This window comes from Arachis ipaensis, chromosome B8 (assembly GCF_059453495.1).
Source record: "Arachis ipaensis isolate K30076 ecotype BB chromosome B8, ASM5945349v1, whole genome shotgun sequence".
Lineage (NCBI taxonomy): Eukaryota > Viridiplantae > Streptophyta > Magnoliopsida > Fabales > Fabaceae > Arachis > Arachis ipaensis.
In genome coordinates, this window is record NC_142443.1 from 31,593,807 (window position 1) to 31,612,418 (window position 18,612).

At 38.4% G+C, this 18,612-nt stretch overlaps 1 protein-coding gene and 1 pseudogene across 1 annotated transcript; one reads left to right on the forward strand and one right to left on the reverse strand.

Moving 5' to 3' along the window:
• Window positions 1–9,892: 9,892 nt before the first annotated feature.
• Window positions 9,893–11,532, forward strand: LOC148547604 (uncharacterized). The gene is made up of 3 exons (XM_088495513.1): window positions 9,893–10,088; window positions 10,377–10,599; window positions 10,890–11,532. Exons 1-3 carry the CDS (start codon window positions 9,893–9,895, stop codon window positions 11,530–11,532), a joined length of 1,062 nt encoding a protein of 353 aa, XP_088351639.1.
• Window positions 11,533–14,335: 2,803 nt separating this feature from the next.
• On the reverse strand, window positions 14,336–18,612 carry LOC148547605 (secreted RxLR effector protein 161 pseudogene; annotated as a pseudogene).

The following is an 18,612-nucleotide window of genomic DNA, read 5'->3' on the forward strand; positions in this document are numbered from 1 at the left end:
ACGGAAGAGATTCAGATTAGACAAGAGATCAGAAAACCACCAACATAGAAGCTGATATAAAGAAAGAGCTAAAACAAGAGCTCGTAAAGCTCTGGCGAGAAAATTCCGACCTCTTCGCCTGGAAAGCTTCCGACATGCCTGGGATAGATCCTAAGTTTATATCTCATAGGTTGCCTGTTGACGAACTAGATTTCTACTAATTTAGAATTTTGTAAAAATAATCGCGTTGTAAGTATAGTTTCTAAACCAACAGAGAATCCTTTCGTACAAAAATTTGATTGTCACAAGTAACAAAACCCAATAAAATTTATAACTGAAGTATTTAAACCTCGGGTCGTCTTCTCAAGGAACTGTAGGGAGGTATGATTTATTATTGGTTATGTAAAAAGATATGTTTTTGGGTTTTTTTTTTAAATAAGGAACAAGTAATTTAAATGACAAGAAAAATAAATTAATAATAATAAAATCTCTTGGCAAGGTATAAGAACTTGAGGTCCTATCCTAGTTATCCTTATCAGGTGTGATGAGAATTGGATTTTGCTCCCACTTTAATTAACCCTTGCTAAACAAAGAAAAGTCAAGTGGACAAATTGATTTGATCCTCAGGTCCTAGTCAACTCCTATGGAAAGACTAGAGTTATTGGAGTAAAAATTAATCAGCAAAGAATTCCAATTTCAATCAACAGCTGAGTTTGATAACTCAAGTGTTACTAATTATTTAACCAAAGCCAAAAGGGAAAAATATCTTAAATCAAATTAAAAGCATCCATAACATAAAATAAAGCAAAATCAAATCTGAAATACCTCAAATTGTATTAAATAGAAAATCAATATAAACATAAAGAGTTCATAAACTAAATTGAGAAAATAAATAAAAGGGACATTGAACCTGGAAATTGAGAAGAAGAAATCCTAAATCCTAACCTAAGAGAGAGGAGAGAACCTCTCTCTCTAAAAACTACATCTAATCCTAAAATTGTGAATTATGAGAACGTGTTCAAGTATGCCCCGAGTCTCTGCATGTTCCCTGGCTTTATTCTGCTTTTCTGAGCCGAAAACTGGGTCAAAACGCGGCCCGAAATCGCCCCCAGCGATTTCTGTTAATTCTGCAGATCGCGCTTGTCACGCGTACGCATCGGTCACGCGTACGCGTCACTGGCCGAATTCCCTTTCCACGCGTGTGCGTCAGGCGTGCGATCGTGTCGTTGTGCTGATCTGCTTCCACGCGTACGCGTCAAGCACGCGTACGCGTCGCTGTGATTTTCTCCATTTTGCGCGCACTCGTGAGCCGTGCGTGCGCGTCACTTCTCGCTGGTTGTCTCCTTTATGCTCCTTCCATTTTTGCAAGCTTCCTCTCCATTCTCTAAGCCATTCCTGCCCTATAAAGCCTGAGACACTTAACGCACAGATAACGGCATCGAATGGTATAAAGGAGAAATTAAAATACACAATTTGAAGCTTTAGGAAGCAAGTTTTCAATCATAGAATACATCCAGGAAGGAATTGTAAAACCATGCAAATCTTATTACTAAGTGGGTGAAAAGCTGATAAAAACCACTCAAATTAGCACAAGATAAACCATAAAATAGTGGTTTATCAATCTCCCCACACTTAAACATTAGCATGTCCTCATGTTAAGCTCAAGGAGGCAAAGAGAATTAATAAGGGACAGTAGGACTCATGAAATGCAACCTATATGTGAATGCAACTATATGCTAAAATGATTTTGCCTACGTTGTTAAAAGCGAACAAGTTTTCCAAGACAAACATAAACCAAATTCCACTAATTCAAATCGTACAATAAAAAGCAAGTAAACTTGTAAGAAGAGAGCTCATGAAAGCAGGGAACATAGAACCAAGCATTGAACCCTTACTGGTAGTGTATATCACTTTAACTCTCAAGTGTCTAGGGTCAATCACTCTATTCTTCCCTAGTCATGCTTTCTAAACCTTGTTCTTCATCTAACTAATCAACAAATATTTAGCATACCAATGCAAACTTCATGAGGTCTTTTCAGGGTTGTAATGGGGCTGAGGTGAAGCTAAGGATACATGTATGGCCAAGTGAGCTGTAATATGAATCTTTGACTAACCTAAGCTCTCACCTAACATACATATACTCTATATACTTTTAAATTCATGCCTAGCTACCCATAATTCCCACTTTTGTATCACATACTCATGTACCAAAAATTTTTTTTTTGACATTTCTTTACTTTTATCACATGTGCATTGATATTTCTATTAAAGCTTAACATTGGGATAATTTTTGTCCCCTTATTTGTTTACTTATTTATTGAATATTTTTGGATTTTTTTGAATGATAAAAGCAAACATAAGTTATCAATACACATGGATTTTCTATTATTTTTCTATTTTGGTTTTTCATGAGTAGGTTCCCAAATTCTCAATATTCAAATAAGTTAGAAACATGATACATTCCCTTATTAACCCATGTTACCACAGTTTCCCCACACTTAGTTGATGCACAATCTCTATCTTAAGCTAACCAAAGATTCAATTGGGGTATTTAATTGTTTTTCTGCTTAAGGCTAGTGATGTGGTTATAGAACAGAAGGGGATTAAAAAGCTCAAAGTGGCTAACAATGGTGACATAGAAGGGTAGGCTTATTTGGGATAAGTGAGCAAAACAAGTAATGGCCTCAATCATATGCAAGCATGTAAATATACTAATTAATGGACATATAGACTGGAACAAAATCTAGATTGCAGTTATAGAGAAGAAAACACACAAGAATAAAAATTTATGGTTAAATGATGTAACCATATAAATAAGCTCAAAATCTCACGGGTTGTGTGTTCTTTGGCTCAAAAAGCATGTTTCAAATACAACTTCAAACAAGTTTAACACAAAAATTTTGATTTTAAATTAGTGAAATTTTTCAAAAATAGGGTCCTAGAAAGACTTATTATTTTTCAACCAAGTAGTACGTAAATGCAAACAATCAACTACACATGCAATCTATTATGCAATGCAATAATGAACTAATAAAGAAGATAAGATATTGGTGTTGAGAAGAGAATAACTAACCCATGGAGATCGGTATCGACCTCCCCACACTTAAAGATTGCACCATCCTCGGTGCATGCTGAGATGTGCAGGTGGACGGGCTGTTCCAACTGGCGCTTTTCTCCGAAGATTTTGCAGATAGACCTGTTTGTCTCCCCATGTAAATGTCTTCCGGTTCCCTTTCGGGTGGCCATCCTGAAAGAAAAAGGGAAGAAAAGTAACCCAGAAATAAAGATAAGAAAATAAATGAAGTATGGGTGGGTTAATGCCAAATGATAAGGGTCTCATTTACATGGAAGTTTCAACATGTATGTGAGAAAATAATAGAAGCACATGGCATACCAGTGGTGCAAAATTTTCAACAATGGGAAGAGACGGTAGATAATGAAAGACAGTGTAAGTTCATGTCAATGCAAAAGAAATACATGTATCATAAAAGGTTGACATTGACAAAAAGATAATATCATCTAACAGTGTGAATCAAGTCACTAAGCATCAAAATAATACCAGAAAAGATACAACAGTTGAATAAGAACATTTATCACCAAAAATAATAAATTTAGAGAAGAAAATAAAAATATGCACAAAATGAAAATGCAATGAAAGAAAGTATGCAAATAAGTAAGTAAAATAGAATGGAAGTGAAGAAGGATGATGAAGAAAAAGAAAGTAGGAAAGAAAGAAGAAAGAAGAAAAGATAGAAGAAATTAGGATTAGAGAAGAAAAGATAAGATAATTGGCACTAATCTAGATAAATTGTGCGACGCAGGCGACGTGGACGCGTGGATGACGTGTTCGCGTGAGTTGATTTGTGCTAGTGGCGTGAGAGCAGCCTCGTGTTCGCGCAACTTTCTGTCTCAAACGCATTTTGCCAAAATTTAGGGTGACGCGTGCGCGTGGGTGACGTGCACCTTGAATGGACTGATTTTGTAAAACAACGCGGCCGCGTGGGGCACGCGATCACGTGGGAGTGCTGGTGCTTCTAGCATGGTTCCATCCCCACTCCATCATAACTTGCTTCCATACACCCATTTACGTCGATTTTACAGGGCCATGCGTTCACGTGGGTGACGCGGACGCGTGGGGAGGCTATATCGCAAATGACGCGAATGCGTTAGTGACGCGGTCGCGTGGTCATGTTTGTGCCTAAGGCACGCCACCAGCCACGCTTTCGCGTGACTCTCTATCTTTTCTTCTCGTGTCCAAGGTATCTATGACGTGGACACGTCAGTGACGCTTACGCGTCGCGTGCATTCCTTTTTTTTGATGCAGTATGCAATATGCAGAATGCAGAATGCAAATGCTGATATGGAAGTTATGAATAATTTCAGGTTCAATAGAATAAAACAAAACTTTATAACAAACAAAATGAAATAAAATTAAAATTGAAAAGGAACGATCATACTATGGTGGGTTGTCTCCCACCTAGCACTTTTAGTTAAAGTCCTTAAGTTGGACATTTGGTGAGCTCCTTGTCATGGCAGCTTGTGCTTGAACTCATCCTGAAACTTCCACCAATGCTTGGACTTCCAATAAGCTCTATCAATACCAAGTAAATTTCTCAAGCTTTGATGGAGTTTGTCACAAGTTTTGAGCTCCCAAATTTGATCCTCATATATGCCTGGATCCCAAATCTTGTTTCTGCACCCGTCTTCAAGTTGATCATCATGGTTCCATCTGGGTGGAAAGCACTCTGAATTATCTACGGAGTACCAAACTCTTCTTTTAGATCTAACCAAATTATCACCAGTTGAGCCCTTCCATCTTTCTCTTGAAGTATCAACCTTAATAAGCTTTGATTTGCAACTCCAACCACTAAACATTCTTCTCTTACGTTTAATGCCACAAAGGTTCCTAAGTTGGCCATCCGTTTCAAGAATACCGTACTCAAGTGGGATAGGAAGACGAACAGAGATAAGTTTTACCCACTCAAGTGAAGGAGTAGACGACAACCTAGGTGGAGAAGTCTCTAACGTTCTTGACAAAGCGTACTCAACTCCCGTCCATCCTTTTCGAAGGGATTCTACTTCCACATCATTTGCAGACTCAATCAGAGAAGAGTCTTCATACTCAAGTAGTTCATTTGCAGATGTAGATTTATCACTAGGAGGACTTGAAGATTCTCATCACCAAGGGAACTTACTTCTTGATCTGTCCCATCTAAGTCTTCATAAGGAATATGCCATGGAGGTTGTGCACTGGCCTTCTTGACATCAATTTCAATCTTATTGAAGGGGTACTCTACAATTCTAGATTTCCATGGAGGTTCAGCATCTCCTAAATCTTCAACCACTTCTTCCTCTGCAGCTGTTATGGCTTCCTCCACTTGTTCCAATACAAAGCCATGTTCCTCGTTGTCCACCGGAGTTTCTAGTGTCTCTTTCATGCTACGCTCTTCTTTTGATTCTCCACATGTAGCCATGGGAGTACTTTGAGTGCTCAGATGTTGGGAAGCTAATCAATTTACTACCTCGGTAAAGGCAGTCGCGAATTCTAGTACTCCCCATTTCATCTCTCTTTGCCCTTGAAGAAGAACACTAATAGTATCATGCATTGAAGGTTGAGGTGGATGTGAGGGCTCATTATTTGGGAGGAAGGGTTCATGATAAGAGGGTGGTTCATCACTCTCCATCTTTTCCACTTGTTGCACAGCACACTTTAATTCCTTGCTCTCAAATTGAGATTCCTTAGCCATGAAAGCTTCGGGTGCTGTTTGGTTTATCGCTCGGTTCAATTGACGCAGGGTTGCTTGAAATCGATCCATTATTTCCTTGAGACGATCCCTTGACTCTTGTTCTGCTCGGATATCATAAGTAGGATCATAAAACTCTTGGATTGATGGATATGGATGTGGTGTATATGGAGGTGGTGGTCCTTGGGAGTAACTGGGTTGGAATTGGGGTGGGTCTATGTATGGCTCATAGGGTGGTTGATATGGTGGATAAAGGTTAGAATCATGTGATGATGTTTGGTAGTAAGGGGCTTGTGAGTATAGTGGTCCAGAGTTGTGTTGAGGAGGCGGTTCATAATCATATAGTGGGCCTTGTTGGTAACTACAAGGGGGTCCACCATATCCATCATCTTGGTACGCTCCCTGGAATAGCTCTTGACTATAGTAATTTGGTGGAGGTTGGTTGTCACGAAAGGGTCCACCATAACTATTGTCTCGGCATGCATTGTGGAATGGTCTTTGTTTGTGGTACTGTGGAAGGTGTTGTTGCTGAAAGGGTTGATAAGATCCTCGTGGCTCCTTCCATCTCTGATTGTTTTGACCTTGATGCATGTTCCTATTATAATTTCCATTCCTTGCAACAACATTGGAACCAAACTCAAAGCGATGGGGGTGAGAACTCATAGCAACTAATAAAAATTAAAAACAAAAATAAAATCAAATAAACAAGCAAAATAAAATATTTACAATAACCAATAATAAGGCACACGTTTGCAATTCTCCGGCAACGGCGCCATTTTGACGAACTAGATTTCTGCTAATTTAGAATTTTGTAAAAATAATCGCATTGTAAGTATAGTTTCTAAACCAACAGAGAATCCTTTCGTACAAAATTTGGTTGTCACAAGTAACAAAACCTAATAAAATTTATAACCGAAGTATTTAAACCTCGGGCCGTCTTCTCAAGGAACTGCAGGGAGGTATGATTTATTATTGGTTATGTAAAAAGATATGTTTTTAGGTTTTTTTTAAATAAGGAACAAGTAATTTAAATGACAAGAAAAATAAATTAATAATAATAAAATCTCTTGGCAAGGTATAAGAACTTGAGGTCCTATCCTAGTTATCCTTATCAGGTGTGATGAGAATTGGATTTTGCTCCCACTTTAATTAACCCTTGCTAAACAAAGGAAAGTCAAGTGGACAAATTGATTTGATCCTCAGGTCCTAGTCAAATCCTATGGAAAGACTAGAGTTATTGGAGTACAAATTAATCAGCAAAGAATTCCAATTTCAATCAACAGCTGAGTTTGATAACTCAAGTGTTACTAATTATTTAACCAAAGTCAAAAGGGAAAAATATCTTAAATCAAATTAAAAGCATCCATAACATAAAATAAAGCAAAATCAAATCTGAAATACCTCAAATTGTATTAAATAGAAAATCAATATAAACATAAAGAGTTCATAAACTAAATTGAGAAAATAAATAAAAGGGACATTGAACCTGGAAATTGAGAAGAAGAAATCCTAAATCCTAACCTAAGAGAGAGGAGAGAACCTCTCTCTAAAAACTACATCTAATCTTAAAATTGTGAATTATGAGAACGTGTTCAAGTATGCCCCGAGTCTCTGCATGTTTCCTGGCTTTATTCTGCGTTTTTCGGCCAAAAATTGGGTCAAAATGCGGCCCGAAATTGCCCCCAGTGATTTCTGTTAATTCTGCAGATCGCGCTTGTCACGCGTACGCGTCGGTCACGTGTACGCGTCACTGGCCAAATTCCCTTTCCACGCGTGCGTGTCAGGCGCGCGCTCACGTCGTTGTGCTGATCTGCTTCCATGCGTACGCGTCGCTGTGATTTCTCTGTTTTGCACGCACGCGTGAGCCATGCGTACGCGTCACTTCTCGCTGGTTGTCTCCTTTATGCTCCTTCTATTTTTGCAAGCTTCCTCTCCATTCTCTAAGCCATTCCTGCCCTATAAAGCCTGAAACACTTAACGCACAGATAACGGCATCGAATGGTATAAAGGAGAAATTAAAATACACAATTTGAAGCTTTAGGAAGCAAGTTTTCAATCATAGAATAAATCCAGGAAGGAATTGTAAAACCATGCAAATCATATGACTAAGTGGGTGAAAAGCTGATAAAAACCACTCAAATTAGCACAAGATAAACCATAAAATAGTGGTTTATCAGCTATCCACTTGGGATCCCGACATGTTTAGCAAAGCAGGTGAAAGTTCGGACCAGAACGAGTTCAGGTGGTCGAAGAACAAGTACAAGCCCTGCTAGAAGCTGTATTCATCAGAGAAATTAAGTATCCGGCCTGGCTAGCAAATGTGGTGTTGGTCAAGAAACAGAAATGCAAATGGAGGATGTGCGTCGACTACACCGACCTTAACAAGGCATGTCCAAAAGACCCGTACCCTCTACCCAATATTGATACCCTAGTAGATTCCAGCTCGGGGTATTGAAGAGCGGATAATTTATACCCTTTTTGACATTGTTTTTACATAGTTTTCAGTATGTTTTAGTTACTTTTTATTATATTTTTATTAGTTTTTATGCAAAAATCACATTTCTGGACTTTACTATGAGTTTGTGTGTTTTTCTGTGATTTCAGGTATTTTTTGGCTGAAATTGAGGGACCTGAGCAAAAATCTGATTCAGAGGCTGAAAAAGGACTGCAGATGCTGTTGGATTCTGACCTTCCTATACTCGAAGTGGATTTTCTAGAGCTACAGAAGCCCAATTGGTGCACTCTCAATTGCGTTGAAAAGTAGACATCCTGGGCTTTTCAGCAATATATAATAGTCTATACTTTTTCCGAGATTTAATGGCCTAAACTGGCGTCCAAAGTCACCCTAAAACGCCCAAACTGGCACTAGAATTGGAGTTAAACGCCCAAACTGACACCCAAGCTGGCGTTTAACTCCAAGAACAGCCTATGCACATGAAAGCTTCAATGCTCAGCCCAAGCACACACCAAGTGGGCCCCGGAAGTGGATTTCTGCACTATCTGCACTTAGTTACTTATTTTCTGTAATCCCTAGTAACTAGTTTAGTATAAATAGCACTTTTTACTATTGTATTAGGAGCATATGCCATATTTTCACGTTTGGTGGCTGGCCTCATGGCCATGCCTAGACTATTTTCACTTATGTATTTTCTACGGTGGAGTTTTTACACCCCATAGATTAAGGTGTGGAGCTCTGTTGTTCTTCATGAATTAATGCAAGTACTATTATTTTTCTTTCAATTCACACCTACTTCTTCTCCAAGATATACTCTTATACTTAATTCAGTTAAGTTAGAATGAAGGGGTGACCCGTGACAATCACCCAATCTTCGTTACTCGCTTAGCCAAGATCCGCGTGCCTGACAACCACAAAGCGGTCTACATGATGTTCAACGTAGTCATTGGACGACAGCTGGAGTATATTCTCTTGGATATCTAATACACAGACCGAGTCCAGGAGATTAGTATCTTTGTGGTATAGGCTAGAACCAATTGGAAGCCATTTCTGGGATCCAGAAAGTCTATACCTTGTCTGTGGCATTCCGAGTAGGATCCGGAAAGGGATGACTGTGACGAGCTTCAAACCTGCGAATGTTGGGTGCAGTGACAGTGTGTAAAAGGATCAATGGATCCTATTTCGACGCTAGCGGGAACCGACAGATGATTAGCCATGCGGTAGCTCTACCTGGTATTTTTCATCCGAGACGAGAAATCTAACAGTTGATTAGCCGTGCAGAAATCGTAGAGGACCATTTTAACTGAGAGGATCCTACAGCTTGCCATGGAAGGGAGCACGCATGGTTGGGAGAAGGCAATAGAAAAGCAGAGGTTCAGAAGCAACAAAGCATCTCCAGACGCTTATCTGAAATTCCCACCAATGAATTACATAAGTAACTTTATCTTATTTTATGTTTTATTTATCTTTTAATTATCTAAATCTCATAACCATTTGAATCCGCCTGACTGAGATTTACAAGATGACTATAGCTTGCTTCAAGCCGACAATCTCCGTAGGATCGACCCTTACTCACGTAAGGTATTACTTGGACGACCCAGTGCACTTGCTGGTTAGTTGTGCGGAGTTGTGAGAAGTGTGAATCACAATTTCGTGCACCAGGTATCAATACTTGTCATTTATAGACCCCTAGTCGGTATATAACCAAATCCCGATGTATAAGCCGAACCAGGAGAAGACATCGTTCATCATGCCTAGAGCAAATTACTACTACGTGGTCATGCTATTTGGATTAAAAAATGCAGGGGCCACATATCAAAGACTGATGAATAAAGTGTTCGCACCTCACCTTGGGGACTTGTTGGTGGTATATGTAGACGACATGTTGGTGAAGACCAAGGATGATGCCCGTCTCCTAAGCAATCTCTCGCAAGTCTTCAACACCATAAGAATACATGGGATGAGATTAAATCCCGCTAAGTGCACCTTCACAGTGGAGGCTTAAAAATTTCTAGGATTCATGCTAACACAGAGAGGGATTGAAGCTAACCCCGATAAGTGTAGAGCGGTCCTGGAGATGAAGAGCCCGACCTACCTAAAAAAAGTCCAGCAGTTGAATGACCGACTTGCAGCTCTATCTAGGTTTTTGGCAGGATCGGCACTAAAATTCCTATAACTTTTTTCCCTACTAAGAAAAGGATACCAGTTCGAATGGACTCCTAAATGTGAAGAGGCATTTCAGGAGTTCAGAAGATTTCTAAGCCAACCTCCCATTCTTACCTGGCCAAAAGCGAGGGAAGAACTCGTATTATATCTAGCTGTCGCCGAGAAGGCCGTGGCATCAGCATTAATACGGGAAGATGAGGTCGGGCAGCATCCCGTCTACTTTACAAGCAAGGTGTTACAAGGCCCTGAGCTAAGGTATCAAAAAATTAAAAAGTTTGCATATGCCTTAGTTGTAGCATCTAAAAGGCTTCGGCCCTTTTTCAAACTCACACCATAAGAGTTCGGACAAACCAGCCCATGAAGCAAATCCTTCAGAAAGCAGACGTTGTAGGCAGAATGATCCAATGAGCTATAGAATTATCCGAGTTCGACTTGAAATACGAAACTCGGATAGCAATAAAAGCTCAGTGCCTAACCGACTTCATAACAGAGTATGCAGGCGACCAAGAGGAAGCCTCCACAATCTGGGAGATATATGTGGACAGGTCTTCCAATAAGTTCGGAAGTCGAGCTGGTATCATACTGGTCAATAAGGAGGGAACCCAAATAGAATTATCATTAAAATTTGAGTTTGCTGCCTCTAATAACCAGGCTGAATATGAAGCCCTGATTACGGGATTAAAACTCGCCAAAGAAGTCTGTGCTTCGAAGGTAATAATCTTCAGCAACTCTCAAGTGGTAACTTCCCAAGTTAACGGAGAGTATCAGGCAAAAGATCCCAGCATGAAAAGGAACTTGGAAAAAATGCTTGAGCTTCTTAAACAGCTCATTGAAACTAAAGTCAGGCATATAACAAGGGAGCTCAACAATAGAGCAGACGCTCTTTCCAAACTAGCAAGTACCAAGCCGGGAGGAAATAACAGAAGCCTGATACAAGAAACTCTCCAGGAGCCTTCAGTCGCAAAGACGGATAACAGGCTGGACATCTTGCCAGTCTCTGGCTTAGATCTCAGATGGATGACACCACTAGTCGAATATTTAAAATTTGACATCATTCCCAAAGAGCAAAAGGAGGCTCAAAAACTCAGAAGGGAAGCGCAAAACTATACCTTGGTACAAAATATCCTTTATAGAAGAGGAATATCTACACCATTGTTAAAATGTGTCCCGACCTCTAAGATTAGGTGAAGTTTTGGAAGAGATACACAATGGGATTTGTGGAAATCACCTTGGAGCAAGGTCTCTAGCCAGGAAGGTGATACGAGCCAGATTCTTCTGGCCGACCTTGCAGAAGGACGCCACTGACTTCGTTAAAAAATGCCAGCCCTGTCAAATGCATGCGAATTTCCACATCGCTCCCTCTGAAGAGCTCATTAGTATAACTTCTCCATCACCTTTTGCAAAATGGGGATTGGACCTACTCGGACCTTTTCCTCAGGGGACTGGACAAGTAAAATACCTTATAGTGGGAGTGGACTATTTCACAAAGTGGATTGAAGCAGAACCATTAGCCACCATTATAGCTCAAAGAAGTCGGAAGTTTCTTCACAAGAATATCATCATCTGATTTGGGGTCCCACACTCCATTACCACAGATAACGGCACCCAGTTTACCAACTCTACATTTAGGAGCTTAGTAGCCAACATGAAAATTAAGCACTAATTTACCTTGGTGGAGCATCCTCAGGCCAACAGACAGGCTGAAGCTGCCAATAAAATTATATTGGCAGGGTTAAAAAAGAGGCTACATGATGTAAAGGGGGGCTTGGGCTGAAGATCTCCCTCAAGTATTATGGGCTTACCAAACTACACGTCACTCAACCACTAGAGAGACACCCTTTCGACTTACTTATGACATAGAAGCCATGATCCCTGTTGAAATTAACGAGCAAAGTCCAAGGATGAGTTTTTACAATGAGGTCGGTAACGTTCAAGCCCATAAAGAAGAGCTCGAGTTGCTCCTAGAAGTCCGAGAACGAGCTCAGATAAGAGAAGCAGCACTAAAACAAAGGATGGCAACAAGGTATAACCAAAGGATCATTCGAAGAAGCTTTACCTCAGATGACTTAGTTCTCATCTGTAATGACATCGGGGTGAACAAGTCGAGAGAAGAAAAACTCGCTGCAAACTGGAAGGGGACCACACAAGATAGTTGAGATCTTGGGAAAGGGCTACTACAGGGTATCCAACCTAGGAGGCTCCGAGCTTCCAAGGTCGTGGCACGCTTGCAATATGAAGAGATATTACACCTAGAAGCGAACCTTACTCCCTGATGTACTCTTTTTCCCAACTTCACGATTTTTTTTTCCAAAAAAGATTTTGCTGAAGAGGGTTTTAACGAGGCATCAAAGCGAGGACTAGGGGTAGAAAATTCATTCCCTTAGTAGCAAAAGCACCCGTGTAAAGCCACATTTCATTAGTAATAATATATATATCTCTCTCTCTCTCTCTCTCTTATTTATCGTTCTCTTTAGAATTTTCATTTATCATTACTATGATACGCACCGACTTAACCTCGAAAAAGCGCAAAAATTCATTGTCTGACCTAGATGGTTGGCAAAATAAAGTGACGAGGTACAAGTCGGTGTAAAGAGGTTATAAAAGACGATCCTAATAGCTCGGAAACAAGATATCGAACGACTTACAAGTCGGAAAGCCCGAGCAGAACAAAATGCATCGCAAAATTGACCTAAGTTATCAAAATTTTCTTTGTAAAGCGAAAATTAAACGTACAAACAATGGAAAACAAAGAGATACGTAAATCCCTTAGGGGATCAATGCCCTCCTGAAAAACTTTGCAAAACCTAAAGTTCAAAAAAGCAAGGATTCCTCAAAAAAGGACCTTGTAAAACAGAAAAGTCTCATCAAGCAGCGAGAAAGAAGCGGTATGACATGAATAATAAAACGACTAATTCGTTAAAGGTCCTATGCAAAAAGGACCAGAAACAAAAATTGTTGTTTAAAGACCCTATTAAGGATCAAGTGTCAAAGAACATCCACAAACTATACAAAAGAATACATAAAAAGTATTCAAGAAAGGACCCACAAGCTAGGCCTTAATAACTTCATCACTTGGGACTAAGGAGAGGATTTGGATCATTAGTAGGAGAGGGGGTCGGATCGGCTGCAGGGGTCGGAGGAGTAGGGGCATCTCTTCGGCGTCAGTAGTCAGAGCCACTCTAGGTTGAGAAGAAGAACTCGGCAGAAGACCCTCCATTGGTCCGACCTCACGAGGAGGAGATTCAATTATACGCTGACCCGCCGTCTGCAGCTCGGAGTCAGTCTCAGGACGAGGAGGAAAAATTATCTCCCCACTAATGACAACTTTGTCGGGATGAAGAGGTGACAGGTCCAGGTCGGGAGCAATAACTCCGACCTGTTCCTTCAACACCCGAAACACCTCTTCAGTACCCTCGACAATGGAGTCCTACAAGTCTTGGTAACCCTCCCGAAGCTGCTCCACCTCCCTTTTCAAGTCAAGACTGGCCGAAAAGAGGTGTACATAATTCTGCTCAGCCTTCTCCTTCAAACCCTTAGCCATGGCATAAGAACACATTAACTGTTTCTCCCTTTCCTGGACTTGGGAGAGTTCTTCCTTCAGCCTAGAATTCTCCTCCTGCAGTCTCTTCTCATCTTCTTGATATATAGCAATTCGCCCCTGGAGATCCTCCAAAGAGCGCTGGGTCACACTTAAAGGGGTTTTTTCTAGTATATCAAGAAGAGATGTACAGACCCCGGCAGTCCAAATTCCTCCTCGGATTAAAATTTGAAGATGGTTATGGATGGTAGCATCATCCATAGAAATTTGGCTATGTAGAAGGATGTGCTTCCTGAAAAATTTTACTCTGTCAAACCCAGTGTCCCCGACGTTAGAGGCACCGGCTTCCGAGATCTTGCGTTTCTTCTTCTCAGGTTCTGAGGAAGAAAGGACTGGGGGGACATGGGCAGGGGGAGAAAGAGGAGGAGTAGGAATGGAATTTACCAAAATTGGCTAGGAGGAAGTCCCCAAGCCCGAGCTTTGAAGCCAAGGAGGAGTGGCAGAAGTTCCGACCTCTTGTGCAGCAGTTCGGGTGCGAGCATTCCTCTTTGCTTCCTGCACCTTTTGGTAAGCTGCTTTCAACCCGCTCTTCATTTTTTCTGAAAAAAGAAATAAAAGTGATTAGTGCACAAGTCGGAAGTAAGAAAAGTCGCCTACAAAAACCAAACACAAAAATCCCAAAGTTTCCTACAAGCAAATAGCGAAGGCACCCAAACCTACTCAGAACCTCCTCCTCCATTACCCAGTACACTCAATAAAAACAACAAAGCCAATAGAAAATGAAAAGTAACGAAAGACTAACCTTTCTGGGAGGAAAACTGATAGCAAGAAGGAAGGAGATGCCGAAAACGCTGAAAATCCCAGGAACGGAATTAGCAAGCACCAAAGTGTGAAGATACAAGGAAGAAAGTACGAAGGAAAAATTCGAAAAGAGGAAAGAGAAAGAGACGGAAGATATTTATAACATACTAGGGGCACGATGGTAAAACGACACAGCCATTAAAAGAGCGCGCCGTTACCAATGTAACTACCCTCCACGCGTAAATGCGAAAAGCCAAACAGACGCAACGGTTGATAAGACACGACGATTGACAATTTGAAATCACGTCGGTTTTTTAAAATCGAAATCACGTCGGTTTCTCAACTCGGGAATAAGATAACGACATAGGCAGTCCCGAACTCTATCAATACTCGAATCCAACTCCTATTAAAGAGATCGGACTCGAGTAGGGGCATTTTTCATACCCTGACCCAATTCATAAGCCAGACCCAAATTAAGTTAAAAGGCTCAATCATGAAGGTTGGCCTTTACCGCCTATCCGACCTCCACAAAGAGGTCAGGTTCAACACTAGCAGGCATTCAACGCTTATCCAAGCGAATAACTGCCTCCGTAAATCTCTCTCCCACTTCTAGAAGAGATCTTAACAACCTTAAGATAAAGGGACGGTTATTCACTGTTAGAAGTGGAGCTACTCCAACGGTTGTTATTGGCTCATCACCTATAAATACACTGATATTCTTTAGGTATACTTAAGTTCCAATACTCTTTAACCTGCTTAACCCTTTGCTGACTTAGGCATTGGAGTGTCTTGCAGGTACCACCCCCCACTCTTTCAAACACACAAGTCGGACGGTGACTCTCTGACGCGGGATAAGTCGAAGATCACTCCATTGAATGTTTGGGTCTCATAAGCAAGCCCAATCCACATCCGGTTTCAGGTAACCCCCGAAACAATATTATAAACGAGATACATTCATAATTATCTCGTTTACAGTATAAACGAGATAAATCAATGCAATATAAATTAGTAAAATACACTACAAATTACATATTTCAATAATTAAACTATTTTTTTTTAAATTTCCTAATTAACCCTCCTCTATTTTGTGTTTTGGTTTTTTTCTTGCTTTGATTTTTCTTTTCCATTTGTAATGGGTCTTCCCTCACAAAAAATAAAAGATTTACCTCTCAGGAGAGTTAACAATTTTTTGACAAAAGATAAAAAAAATAATTTTTAGTTAGTTAATATTAATTTTTTTAGTTAGTCAATATTAATCACTTTTAAAATTTAAATTATAATTTAAGATTTAACATTAAAAATTTATGATTTAAAATATAGATTTTAGATAAATAAAATAATTTTAAAAGATTGAGTAATATTAGATAAAAAAATTAATTACTTAATATTATTCACCATTTTTTTATAAATCGCATATAATACATGATGAAGATATTTTGAAAAAAAATTTGTACAACAGCTCTTTTTTTTAATTCTCATTATATATATATATATATATATATATATATATATATATATATATATATATATACTAACTCTTTACTTTGTTCCCTTTATATATAGTGGATTACAAATATAACGAATTTTTATTTAAATGAAATAAAAAGACATAGCATCAAAACTAGGGAGAGAAAAATATTTTTAAAAAAAATAGCATTGAATGCATTTTAATATTTTATATATCTATTTCCAATTTTCCACCAAGGTCTGCGCCATATTCACCTTTGTCTATGCCCAACTGCTATTACTCTTAGTTTTTTTTTATGGTTCTTCGTTAGACACTAGACCTAATAAAAGGGAGAAAAATAAAAAGTAATTGTTACCGTATTTTATTAAAAAAAATAAAAAATTAATATTTAATTTTAAAAATATAAAAATAAATAATATTTAAAATTTGTTATACAAAATAAATTAAACACCAATTCATAAACCTTATAGAATTAGCCAAAATAAAAACGACTCCAATGATTCTATATCCATCTCTTTAGAGGCAGATTAACAATCACAGATATACATAAGAAAATACAAAGACTTCAAACAAAAGAAAAATAAACAAAATTCTAACAACTAAAAAAAACTAATAAAGAAGCCGTATCTTTTTTCATATCTTGATGAAACTTTCGATCTCCCAAAAAGAATCCAAACCACGAAGAGAATCAACTATAACGAAAACAACGAACACGAATCAATAGTGTTGGGTATATTAGTATGAGAAGATGACAAAATTTTATGTTTGTGTAGTGATTTTAAGGCATGATTAGATCACTTTTTTTAGAGAGATATTTGTCCCCATACTTAATTGTTATAGGGTTGATGACAATACTCTCCCAAGACAATGAAACCTAAGAATTTCTTAATTAGCAATAGTAAGAAATTCTCAACTCTCTTGATTAAAAAAAATCTCTTAATAGTTGATTAAAATGTACACTTAGTACTTGTATTTTTGAAATAGTGGATAAGGACTTATTTATACATATTGCACGTAACAATTATGATTAGTTACGTATACAAATGATTGTGTTTTTTCTATTGCCAATAAATACAATGTTTTGAACATACACAATTCTTAAAGAGTTGTGTCCCTTTAGCCAATAGACACAATGTTTTGAACATATACAATCCTTAAAAGGTTGTGTCCCTTCAACCAAATGGTACTAAACGGTTAGTAACCGTTTATTAATATTAATAATAATATTAATAATAATATCAATAATATTAATAATATTAATTAATCAAATTTGTAAATACCCTTCAATCCCCCACTATTTACAAAATTTAAATGTCATACAAGTATATACATAAAGAATGTGTCACTAAGATTAAACATTTTTTTAGTGTAAATTTTAAAGTTCTAACGAAGTAATAAGTGTCTAATCGATTAAACCTATACTCCATATGCTAGTACCAAAAATCACACACATTACTTATACCCTCCAAGTTCAAGAGTTTATAATTTTAAGCACTTATATGGCCTTGTGCTCATTCTGGTTTCATGAATATTTACGAGAATAAAACCTCTAAAATTATTAGAGCGGCACCACTCTTATATTCATATAGGTGGAATATTTTAATAGATAATATTATCATTCCATTAAGAGTTTAAACTCACCCTCCTAATTTATTGTAAATAGCACTAAATCCTATACCTTAGTGCTCCAATTGCTAAATAAATTGTTATTACCCATTAAACCTTGAAACTAGTGGTCTACTAGAATAAGGTTGGGTTCCCATCATTTAGCAATAATAGGTTTTAATCCCATTTTAGCAGTAATCTCTTTGATTTTATCCCTTGACAAACCTTTAGTCAAAGTTCTGCTATTTTCTTGAGATCTTACATAAGTGATGGTAATTACACCATCGTCTATTAGCTGCCTCACAAACTCATGTCTCAAACTTATATGTCTAGACTTTTCATTATAAACCTTATTATATACTCGAGACATGGTTGATTCACTATCACAGAAGATTGAAATGGCTATCGTCTGCTATGGCCACAGCTTTATATCATATAACAAATTTCTTAACCATTCTGCTTCTTTACCTGCGGCTGATAAAGCTACAAACTCAGCCTCCATAGTAGAATTTGTAATACATGTTTGTTTCTTTGAGGCCCAACTTATTGCTCCACCACCTATGGTGAAAATCCATCCTGAAGTGGATTTGTTGTCACTAAGATTTGTAATCCAACTTGCATCAGAATAACCTTCTAAAACTGCGGGATAATCACTATAATGTAATCCCAAGTTTATGGTTTTCTTGAGATAACCAAGAACTCTGGTTATAGCTTTCCAATGTTGATTGCTAGGCTTTTCTGTAAATCTTGATAATTTGCACACAGTAAATGCTATATCAAGTCTAGTACAATGCATTGCATACATTAAACTTCCTATAGCACTAGCATATTCTAATTGTGCTATAGGTCTTCCCAT

Bases quoted from the DNA above. Each gene is read 5' to 3' on its own strand.
- LOC148547604 (XM_088495513.1), top strand. From the start codon at position 9,893: ATGTATAAGCCGAACCAGGAGAAGACATCGTTCATCATGCCTAGAGCA. The intron at 10,089-10,376 runs GTCTCCTAAGCA...TACTAAGAAAAG, and splicing joins GAAGACCAAGGATGATGCCC to GATACCAGTTCGAATGGACT. The intron at 10,600-10,889 runs GTATCAAAAAAT...ATATGTGGACAG, and splicing joins TTACAAGGCCCTGAGCTAAG to GTCTTCCAATAAGTTCGGAA.